We start from the raw sequence: 11855 nt of genomic DNA on the forward strand, positions 1-11855 counted from the left end.
ATACATTTGAAAGTAAGTTGTTGTCTTTTTCCCTCAAACTCAATAAGCATCTGACAGATTTTGTAGAAGCTCCACACTGCTTCACCACATCAGTCTGTTGTGTGTGCAGGTCTCAGCTCCAGTTCTCCTTGAATCATGGTGCCCTTATGATCAGAGTGTGTGTTTGGCAATGCAGCTGGTTTTGTGGTACCCCTCCCGCATGGATTAGATTGTGGCTTTGGATATAGGCTGTTCCAAGTATGACTCAAGTTTATCACTGAGCTATTGCAGCCACACGTGGAACCACCTCACACTTTCTGTCTCATGGCAGCTCATATACTGACAGACATCCCCTGGGGTACCAGTTCTTGCCTCACGAACCACTTGGGTAGGAAGGGAGGCTGGGTAGGGAGCATGCTGAGATACTCAAGCCCACCACATTTGGCACAACCTGACAGCAGATCCTCATCCTGGTTTCACAGCTGGGTTGCATCCATCCCGCCGGTTAAGAAGAGGAAGCACTGGGATTTGTTTTTCAGGTGTATTTATTGTAATGAGACATTGAAATTGAAGTGAGCTCAGAAACTAGTTCACCAGAATCCAACAATGCTACAGCAAGTCAAACACAAATAAGTCTACAATGATAGCACACAGAGTGAAAATTAATATGTCCTGTAAAAAATTGCCTTCACGCCTCACTGCAAATGCAGTAGTTAAACATTCTTGTTGAGTAATTCCCTATTCACAGTTTGTGGGAAGGCATAAATGTAAAGAAAACAGGTTTGAGGTTCTTTTGTTGTTTGTTTGGGTTTTTGTGGTTTTTTTGTGGGTTTTGTTTTGTTTTTTGTTAAATCTGCTACTTTCAATTCACAAACACCATGGAACCCTGCAATTCCAATTTTCTTTTCACAGCATTAATGATAACTGGGCACTGAAAATAGTTAGATAGTTCCTCTAAATTTTAAACCACTTAAAAAAACCAGTGAAGAATAATAACTTTCCAATCCATTATTACACAATATAAAACTGTGTTCAATTGCTTTTACGTTATGCAAAGTTTTTCATAAGTAGTAGAAGAGGCTTTAAAAAATCAGTCTCTTCTAAGCTGGTCTTTGAGGCAATCCAAATCATGCTGGTCATATGAGTGGAAGAGTTGTGCAGAATAGAAGTTTTTTTAAGGGGCCATTGCACCTAAAATGCAGTCCTAAGATTACTTTTATTTCTTCTATCTGGTATGGTATGGTCTGAGCATAATCACACTCTTTATGCTTTTCACTTGTTTCTAATCAAACCATCCTCAACTTACCATGGATTGTTTCAGGACTTGTTGAATATGACTTTTTATTGTTAAAAAACAGGGTCATGTGATTTAATTTTAACGTTCACCTGTAAGGGATTTCACTTCTAATTTACAATAAGAAACTTTTATGCAGGATGAAGTTAGTGTCTTTTTGATGCTGCAGAGACTTCAACCAAGTGGCAGACAAGGATAGCCATAGACACACCTCTGCTGCTGTGCCAGGAGCCAATGACTCTGCCTAGTTCAGCTACCAAGATGCTGGGAAGAAAACTGAATCATGTGTTTCTCAAAGAGTTGGGAAGCAAAGAGCAAGACTTCTGTAACTTTATAATCTTCACTTGCTCTCCATTGAGATCACCTGTTTGTTGCAATAGTTCCTGTTTTGCAGGGCAAAAAAAAATCCAGGTAAATTTCCCTTGGGTACTCCAGTCTTAGTCAAATAAAGGTTGTACTTAAGTAGCAGGCAGCTGTTTCAACAATATTTTGGATGGGGATTTGTTTATTTACATAGATTTCAGAAGAAGTGTAGGCTGGCATTTTCCCAGTGGCCCTTTTCCATTCTGTCTCAGAACAGAACATGGACTTTAGCATCTGCTCCACTAGCCTTTCCTAGATGCAGTGCTCATGGACAAGCCCATGTGCTTTGTAAAACTTTCCTCTTTTTTCCTTCTCTTTGATTTGCCTTTAGAGGCCCTGCTAGGTTAAAAGCATATTTTAATGCCAACAGAAGAAAAATAGCAAGAATTCATTTCCTTTGTTGAACTGCTCCTTTTAGTGAAGTCTAAAGAAATATAACAACAGATGCTTTGAAAATGTTCTCAGTTTAAATAACATTAATGTAGTGGTTGAATATTCCTCAGACAGATGGGATAAATGAGATAATTGTGAAAACAACCTTAAAAATAAAACGATGCCTTCAGGTGAAAGGCAGGAGTTTAGGTAACATTGAAAAATATTCCTTACATGTTTTTTTACCTTGCCATAATAAGAGAATGTCTTCCTCAGAGCAAGCTGTTAAATGTCATTTAGTAGACATTAATTGTAAAGTTGGTTGATGGTATTTGACCCAAATGTCCGTGTTTTAAAGAGAAAGAGCAGCTGTTAGTCCATCAGGCATTGTCAGAGTTTATTCTGTTGCTTCTCTTATTTCTCAGACAGAAGTTAATTTCCTGAAATCACATACACTAAGATAAGACTTAATCTCATTTTCATTCACTGTGGAAATGCCCAGGAGTCTTTATTCTGCAACAATGCATTGTCTCTTGTTAAACAATAAATAACGCCCTATGTGTAAAAGAATTTCAATTTTCTACAATAGCTACAAAGAAGAAACAGGATCTAAACCAGTCACTGACTACTTCAGACAGGCTGCATTTCTTAGTAGGGTGGCGTGTACCCTGAAATGAGAAAAAAATCTTGGAGCTTTCTGAAGCAGAACTTCAAGATCTCCTGTGTAGTCGTAGAAAATACCAATTGTACCAACTCATAACAACTAAGAACTTTCAAAAGGGAAAAAGAAAAAGACCTTAAAATACTATTTGACACAAATGACAGTTTTCTGGAGTCTTACTGCGGTGCTTCTGTTCTTTCTGTCAAATAAAATGCCACCTTTAAGCCTATGTGGGATAACTGCCAGGAAGTAGTGTTTCAAAAGTAAGAACACAAATCACCAATAAATAAATGATGAGTAATACCAAGCTGGGGAGGGAACGTAGTTCATTTGGGGGGTTGTGGCTGTTTTGCTTTGTTTTATTATTCATGGGCCAATTGTAGATGTCTGTAGCTGGTGGCTGCTTTTAATTCTGGTTGTCCAAAGTGACAATGGGACATTGCTTTCCATGCACCTCGATCAACACTCTTTTCTAACACACTTCAATACAATGTATTTGGAGGTAAGCACCCATAAAGCTATCATTGTTAGTATATTTTAAAACTAGTGTTTAATATACTCTCAGTTAACATCGATACTTTACTGACTGCATTTTTAGTCATGCATAATGATTTAAGGTATGGTTTCTATATGCCAGCCTGAATGCTTAATGAGTGTGTTCTGCAGTGCTTGGTGGGAAACCCTTGTTCACTCACTGCTCTTTTCATGTTGGGAGTGCTGAGGGTGCACATCTGCTCAGGATTTTGGAAATTCCAGTATAATCTGAGGAATACTGCATAGACCCAGGTCACTTAATTTTTGTCCACGACGCTTGCTAAATTACAGGAGATCCATCAGCTATTGCCACTTCAAGTTACTCTGTGCAAGGATCTGCCACCTCTCCTTCTGAAATTGCAATAAAGAGAGGAGATCAAGGGAAATGTATAAGCATAGTGTGTGCTGTGAGCATTTAACCTAGAAATTTCTCCTGGAATTAGGCTTTCATTCCACATGACTGTGCAAGAGGATAAAATGTGCCAGACAACACAATAGTACCTATCAAGAACATTTTAGAGTCTGAAGACATAGGTCAGTTGAGTTCATAATGAAAAGACCAGAGTCAGGCCTGAGAGGTAGGTTCTTAGAAGGCTGAGCACTTTCTCAGTGCAATCTGAGAGGTTTTTTTCTGGGCCTAAAGCATTGCTTGAAGGAATGCCTGGTATTGGTTTCGATGATGAAAAGAGGGAAAGGGAAAAATTGAGTGAAAACGTGCTCCACAGTGTAGACAAGCTCAAGGAGGACTCTTAAAAAAGAGAAGGTAGTTTTTAAATAGCGGTCTAAAATTAAGAAAAGTAAACCTTGGAAGGAAAAGAAACAGAAAATAATAGAAAGAAGGCATAAACTGAGAAGCTTTCAGGGGTTATTCTAAAGGAGAACTGCGGGTACCTTATTTGTACCCTATTTATTGCCTTCTACCATTTATAATTAGGGGCACTTTTGGTATTCCCCCCTGCATTCTGTTTGGTAATCTTTCTTATCATCACTCTCTTCTCAATAATACTTATTTTAGTATAGAGTCACTTTTTGTTATTTACAAAGTGGGAGAAAGGGAGGGAGTGGGAGATCCTTACCTCCCAGATGTTTGTATTCTGTCAATTTAAATTGTGGCATGCCTCTTATTCTAGATTATTATGCATCTTGACCTTAGTAACAGCATTTGGAGAAATTATACTTCCGAAAGATAAAGTGAGATTTTTCTTGCTGTCCTTTTCCCTGTTTAAAAGCCTGTTTTGTTTGGAACAGGCTGCAAACCTAAATGGTTTTGGACTGGTGGAGTACATTGTTAGGCAGTCCTGACCCAGTGAGTGCAATCAGAAAGATGCATGTTTGTAGCAGGTAGATTACTACTAACTCCTCAATGTCCAAACTCAATAATAACCTCTCCCTTATTTTGTTATGTACCTACAGCAAATCCTACCAGGGCAGGAGGAGGAAGGGAATATCCTGGCTCATCCGAGGTGATTCGTGAATCCAGCAGCACAACAGGCATGGTAGTTGGGATCGTGGCAGCAGCAGCTCTGTGTATCCTCATCCTTCTGTATGCCATGTACAAGTACAGGAATCGAGACGAAGGATCCTATCACGTAGATGAGAGTCGAAACTACATCAGTAACTCAGCACAATCCAATGGGGCTGTGATCAAGGAAAAACAGCCCAACAGCGCTAAAAGTTCCAACAAAAACAAGAAAAATAAGGATAAGGAGTACTATGTCTGATCTCAACATCTAAAAGAACGCTTGTATAGAAATAGTCTTCATTTTATCTGAGACATAATACAAACTTATTTACTTTACTTTTTATGAAGCACATTCAAAAACAAACAAACAAAAAAAGACAGGGAATGCAATCAGAAAGGAAAGACTGTTTTTAAAAACAAGCATTTCATGCTCTTGTTTTTCAGAAACAGGAGCTGATAAATTCCCTAACATCCACAGTGTTTTCATTTACTCTGCCTGTCTTTATGTTGCTGGAACATTTCTGAAAGACAATGATGACACCACGCATTCATAAAGCAAGGAGTATTACTACAACATCGAGGCACAATATGAAACAAAACAAATTAAAAAAACAAAACAGGAAAAATAAAAAAAAAAAAAAAAAAAAGAAGCTACCTATGATTCTGGATTTAGCCAAAGTGCTAGCGCTTTCTTGAGAAGTAAGTTAGTCTTATTGTCAGAGAAGACTGTCATATATATATGGTGACTCAACGAGCAAACATAAAGAGTTTGCCATCTGGTGCAGTGAAGCAGTGATTGGAAACTTGCATTTGAATCAAAGTGCTGGCTTTTCTGAAGACTTATGTAGAAATACTTTCAAAAAGCCCCTTTCTGGTTGTGAGGAAAATAATGTGGAGGCCTTATTTTCAAAACAAAAAAAATCTGGAATATAAGGCACATTTCCAAAAAAAAAAAAAAAAAAAAAAAAAAAAGAGAAAAAAAAATAAACAAGAGGGCATAGATGCAATCATTGGGAAATTCTCATGCACGCTTAATATGTTATTACATATGTTTATATAAAAACACATCTATATGTGCTTTCTGGACTGTGATAAGTGATGTTTTATAGCCTGTTGTATAGAAAATGCAAACTATATCTGCTCTTCAGCCATTTTTGGTAAACTCAATGTTATAAGTGTTGCTAGGTATAGAGAGTTTTATGACATCTGGAGCAACAGACATACTTCAGTTTTTTTGCAGCCATTACAAATTGTACCAGACTTCTTCCCCTTTTATTTTTTTTTCTTTCTCTCTTTCTTTTTCCTTTCTTTCTCACTCCCTTTCTCCCTTTCCTTCACTCTTTCTTTCTCTCCTTTCTTTTTTTTTGCTTCTCTTTTTCCTTTTTTTTTTTTTTTAGTTTACTTTTTTTTTTTTTTTACTTTACAATGCAGTGGTTATATTAGGGGGGATGTGTATGAATGTATATAAGAGTCAGCTAATTTTTTTCTTACTTGTACAGCCTCTATTCTGTTGCAATTAAGTTTTAGTAGTTTGAAAGAAGTGGGGTAGAAAGCAAAAATATATCTCCAATGTAATTTGTCTTCTCCCTCCTATCCCCATCTCTTGCTCCTGATATGCATCAATGAAGTTGATCAGAATGGCCAATTTTCCTAGAAATATACCTTCATTAATTAGTTAAATATTTAGTGACTTAAACTGGCCTTTGGCTTCCAGTCAGAGCTTCACTATTGGAGAGCATGGTTTGCCTTAGAGGAACCTTGTTCTTAAGAATTATGAGAATGATGAGTTTCTTGAGAATCTTAGGAAGTATCATATAGCGTTTTTCTGGCATTCAGTTATATAAACAACAGCTACTCTAATTTTAATTATCCAGGCTGATTCTACTGCAGAATTTACCCCTTTCTCCAAAAAGGAAATAATCTTGAGGTGCACGATAGCGTTTTTCAATGGTGGACATTTTGACATATTACAAAGTATTTTTAGCTAAGTTTATTGTATAGCATTGCAAGACATCATAATCTGACAAATATAAGTTAATCATGTTTTAAAGTAACACATAGCTTTTCTTACACATACAAACCATTAATGCATTTTAGTTAAACATATTAAATATAAAGCTGTTATTTACATGTTAATTTTTTTTTCTTCAAGTATTATTTCATTAGGTTCACAGCAATAAATCATAGTCTAACATTTTATTTACACGGGAATTCAAAGGGAATACATTAGACAGAAAGAGGCAGAAAGAGGGTAGTTCAATAGAAATCAACCAAATCATTGGAAGGCCTCCTGAGAGGGATATAGATGTTCACACTTTACAGGCAGGAGGGAGGAATTTAAAATTAGCTTTAAGCAGCAGGCACAAAACATTTTGTTGTGTGTTATTCACTGTAGCTGATGAAAAAGGCTGGAAAGCGGTACAGCTATCTGTCTGGGAGTCAGAGCATTTTAAAAATACATGTAGCTGACATGAAAACACCTCTCTTGAAGGCTGCCAGCAACAAGGAGGTGTATCATGTTGCATTTGTAAACCATTTTATTATTCTCATTAGCATTTGCACAAAAATGAGAACGAGTTCACAAAATCCATCTGATCTCTTCAGGCTGTGTTTCACCTGTGGCACTCATAGCGTCTCCCACCTTTCCAAGACAGCTGTACTCAGGGAATGGCAGGGTCAGGTACACTGGAGGTCACTGCTGGAAGCAAGAGACTTCAGCTGGAGGGGGGGAAAGAAGTTGAAAGCGAGGTGGTGTTCAGATTTCAGTACTTAAAGATATGCAGAACAAGAATAATCTGGTGACAGGAGACGGGGCATGATGGAATATGGTTTGGTCAAGCTGAAATGGTCTTTTCTGCTTGATATTGATCACAATAATGAAAGAGCACGGTCAGGTCAGCTTACAGGCAGTTTGGTAGATTAATCTTTAACTAAATCCATACATCAAGGAAAAAATCTGCTACTACTATAATAAGCAAACACAATTTTAACACTATTTCTGAAGGTTCTCCTTTTTCCTCTTTAATTTCATAATTTAGCAAAAAACAAATATGGATGTATCAGAAGTGCCAGCAAGTAGATTTCAAATTCCTTTTTGTTTAAAAACAGCAGCAACAACAACCAACCAAACAGACATAAACCAACTACCTAACATAAAATTGGATCCTTTCTCTATAATAACCTAATTTGTTTGACTGAGATGGCTTCATTTCTATGACTGTATTGTGTTGCCTTTTTTAACAAAACACTAAATAACGTGTGAAATTTTCAACCCTAAGACATTGAAGGGAGGCCCAATGCCCCTAACCTTATAGTGCTTTCTGTGATAGATATTTACAATTTTTTTATTTGTTGCAAGGCCAATTTATTCATTATTGGAAATGCTAAGCAAGTGGAATTTACTGTTTTGTTAATAAAAATGTTTCTTAATACAAATGCTGGCTTGTTTCTTCTCTTGCTCTTAGAACTGGAGTACCTGTTCATCTTGAAGCAGTGAAAAAACCTGGAAAACTGGTATGAAGTTGCAGACATTCATGTCAGGAAATGTGACCTCAGAGCTTTTTGTACACTGGAGTTAAAATCTTCTGGAAGTCTTGTGTTCAACTAGCACAGTTAGAAAAGTAATAATTAGAAAATAATAAGTAGAAAAAATCAGCCAGAGCTAATCCATTATATGTGTTCTCTTAATTAGCATGGCATTTAAATTCATGGGTAACTTCAAGCAAATATATAATCCTATTGATTTAAGCAAGTGTCTAATGTTGCCTAAATATATTGCTGAATGGGGATGTAGTTAAGCTTTCAGATCTAAACTCCAAATAGAATTTAAGTATGTATCTTCTTTAATCACCTCAGTGCCTTCTTTGACTTATGGGATTTATCCATCTGCTTAATTAGGTGTAGACTGAAGTATTTTAGATAACTTGAGTTTAGGAATATCTTCCACTGGTATAAACCAGTTTATAGTTAAAATTATATTCTAAACTGCTTTATACTGGGATTAGTACTGGTGTGTGTGAATGTCTGTGCTTAAATAAATATTCAACGTTCCATTTAGAAAAATGCTTCATACAGATTTAAAGGAGCTATAAGAATAGTGATTTTTGTTCTACTACACCACACACACATTTAATTATAGACTTTTTAAATCCACACTGAATTTGTTCTTTTTTTTTTTTCCCCTTACATCTATACTGTTCTCTCTCTTTCACCAAAATGCTAGTGGTCTATCAGTTCATCATCAGCTAAGTGTCTTAAGTGGTCACCTCGATAATCAATCAGCACTGCTGCCAAGTAGCTAAAAACCTTTAAAAGACCAAGAAGAAGAGAACAAACTGATCAATCCCCCCAGATGCAGTTTAGAATAAGGGAAATAGAGAACACATGTAGGCCATAATTGACAACTATGTTTGTTAATTCTTCCAACATGGCTTATTTATAGTCCAAAAAATGTTTTAAATTGGGTATCTAGGTATGATTTTCATGTTGTTTATAGAAGTTTGCTTCTAAGTTCAGTACAGTCCTGTTTAGAGCTTCTTGGAAGCATTGTTGTGGTGTAAGCCAGATTCATCAGTACAGTTTTATTTGGGATGAAGGCTATTTGCTGTATTTTATAGCCCCCAATTTTTAAGAGTCTGTAACTATTTTTGTGCTAAAATGTTTCTGGCCCTCATGGGAGTGGGGAGAAAGAGAAGAGCACACTGTGTGTGAATTAATTTATGTGAACAGATGAATTCTTGGGGATGATGAAATTGCTTGCCTGCCAGCCTCTGGTTTGTCTGGATGGGCTATTCCTCCTCTGATTGGTCATTGTTCTCCATGAAACCAGAAACATTCCCCACGGGTTAACCTTTGAGATAGGAACTGCAGAAAAGAAAAAAAAATGCCATTGATACAGGTCTGTTTGTGAGGTGCAGGGCCAGAACTCACGCACTCCTTTACCCGCTTGCTTTGGAGGCTTCTTCCTGCTCAAGATCTTTGAGTGACTCCAGGCATCGACTCTAATTTCTGAACAATAAAGTATGGTCCTTTGCATCTCTCAGTTACTCAGTGCCATACAGATACATTCATTTGTTGGTCAGGCAGCAAGCATTTATCAGATGATAAATAGCAAAATACTTCTATTAGCCACCATTCAGGGTGTAACAGGCTGACGGGACACAGGCATGGCATGTGTGTCTGCTTTGGCTTTTCCAGGCCCCTTAAGTGCTCTTAGGGCACCTTCCAAGTCAGGGGAACTGGAAAGATTTTAAATAAACAGCTACTGCACACCAGTCAATCAGCTGTTTCCAGATAAAAAAAACAAAACAACTTTCTTTTCCCACTGAAATTAAAATCCGTGTTCAGGGAAAAGTCCAGCAGATCGCCTTGTGTGGCTAATGAAGCAACACCCGAAATATGCCGTAGCACAGCCAGCAACCAGACCTGGTGCTGGGAGCGGGCTGGAGGGCTGGGGAAGAAACTTTCTTCCCTCTCAAGAGAGCCCAGGCCTCTGGCATGGTGGCTGAATGCGGTCCCAAAATGAGGGGCCTTGCCTCAGGCTCTCAGCAGCCCCTAGATGCAGCAGGCACCCAAGCTTGGCAGCACCCTCATGCTCCCCAGGCACAGAGGCCAAAGGCAGGGTGCTGGGTCCATGGGGAAATCTTGTACCCCCAGGTGGGCTCAGCTTGTGCCTTGGGGAAGAACAGCAAAGGGCAGGAGCTTAGGAAGGGCTTACAGTCCCTGGTGTTGTCCCCACAGAGCTGCCCTCACTTTCACTCCCACTAGGCCCTGAATTTATACTCTGCCAAAATGGTGAGTCAGGACATCGTGGAACCTCATGATCCTAGAACTTTTTTTGAGTCCTCATAATCCCTCAAAGGGAATAAAAAAGGTTTATCAAAAAGGTGTTTGCATAAAGAGTTTAGGAATTTATTAGGAGTTAGTTTAATGTTTCTTTAGACCTTTATCACTCTGTGCTTCATGCCAGAAAGGAGAAGCTCAGGCTGCCTGTGCCTGGGGAAGAAAGCCAAGCAGCAAAACCATCCCAGGCATTAAACTCCAACCACAGAAATATGGGTATCCCTAATTTGTTGGGATGTGAGATCTCAAAGATTTGGACAAAAAAATTGACTAAGCATGAGGTCCAGCAACATGCTCTGTTGAACCATATGGAGAAGGACAAGTTTCAGCACAAGGAAATATAAAAACCTTAAAGAAGAAAATAATAAAACAGACTCCCAGCTCACCTGGGAAATCCCCACCCATCTGCCACGATCATCTACTTAGCTTTTCAGGTCTACAGGTGGGTTTTATTCCTTGCTGATCACATCTGGAGAGGTAGCAGGCTTGTTACCCCTGCCTGTGAGTCCCACCTGGTAGAAGAGTTTCCCTCCTAGCAAATGCAATCCTTGTGTAGTGACCAGACCCTCCACACCAAGTGTGAGCTAATTGTACAAAGTTTTTCTTAGTATTCAGTCATTGCTAGCAACCAATACACAGCATGGAGTCACCTCAGGGCTGAATTTAAAGACCAAAACCTCCTCCTTCTGTGCATTCTGGGTTTTTTACCAACTTCCATTTATTTACAGGGAAGGTCCAAGGCACAGTGCAAGAACACACTCGGATGAGATTAAAGAAAAAAAAATAAACCAAAAAATGGGTAAGCAGACTCTGTTTCATGATGTCCAGCAAATCCCTCTATAGAGAGCAGAAGAATTTCAGGTAATTAATTTACTTATATCTTGGAATTTTGATGGATTGTGCAAATTTATGCTCCGCCTTTCTGAAGCCCAAGTTTGTTTGGGAGCTCATTTATACTCTTCTGCAGGCTTTTTTTAGGGAAGTCTTTCAAAATGCTTATCACACAGGTGTAACAGTCATTGCCTAGACCAGTTTCTCATCTGTTTTAATAGCTTTATCTATGTAATGATTGCCAGATTTGACTCAAAGTTAAGGCTACTTCTGCATCAGCAAGTATGGTTTGAGTAAATTTACAGGGCAAAGCAGTTGTTGCTGAGGACATAACCTATATGTTCCAGAATTTTCTTTAAACCAGTTGTAGTCTGGTCCCACAGACTGAGTGACAAATAGTGGTTAGGTGGCATTAGGTTCATTCATGGAGCTCATCTATTTTATCTGGGAAGTGTTTCCCTCCTTCATGCAGAGTTCTCTGTGAAGTTGATTGAAGTGTAGTAAGTAGGAGCAGCTGG

The 11855-nt window shown here is 38.3% G+C and overlaps 1 protein-coding gene across 24 annotated transcripts in view; it reads left to right on the forward strand.

Annotated features, from left to right (window-relative positions):
• The window catches only part of NRXN1 (neurexin 1), a 705459-nt gene extending 697359 nt beyond the window's left edge, over window positions 1-8100 (forward strand). For 22 of the 24 annotated variants that reach the window (XM_071739789.1, XM_071739790.1, XM_071739797.1 and 19 more), the window contains one exon: window positions 4617-5656. In XM_071739789.1, coding sequence (XP_071595890.1) covers window positions 4617-4924 — 308 coding nt within the window. In that variant the 3' untranslated portion in view covers window positions 4925-5656. Of the gene's footprint in view, window positions 1-4616 lie in introns of all 24 variants that reach the window. The other 2 variants (XM_071739794.1, XM_071739807.1) reach the window with 1 other exon arrangement.
• The last annotated feature ends 3755 nt before the right edge of the window (window positions 8101-11855 follow it).

This window comes from Heliangelus exortis, chromosome 3 (assembly GCF_036169615.1).
Source record: "Heliangelus exortis chromosome 3, bHelExo1.hap1, whole genome shotgun sequence".
Taxonomy (NCBI): Eukaryota; Metazoa; Chordata; class Aves; order Apodiformes; family Trochilidae; genus Heliangelus; species Heliangelus exortis.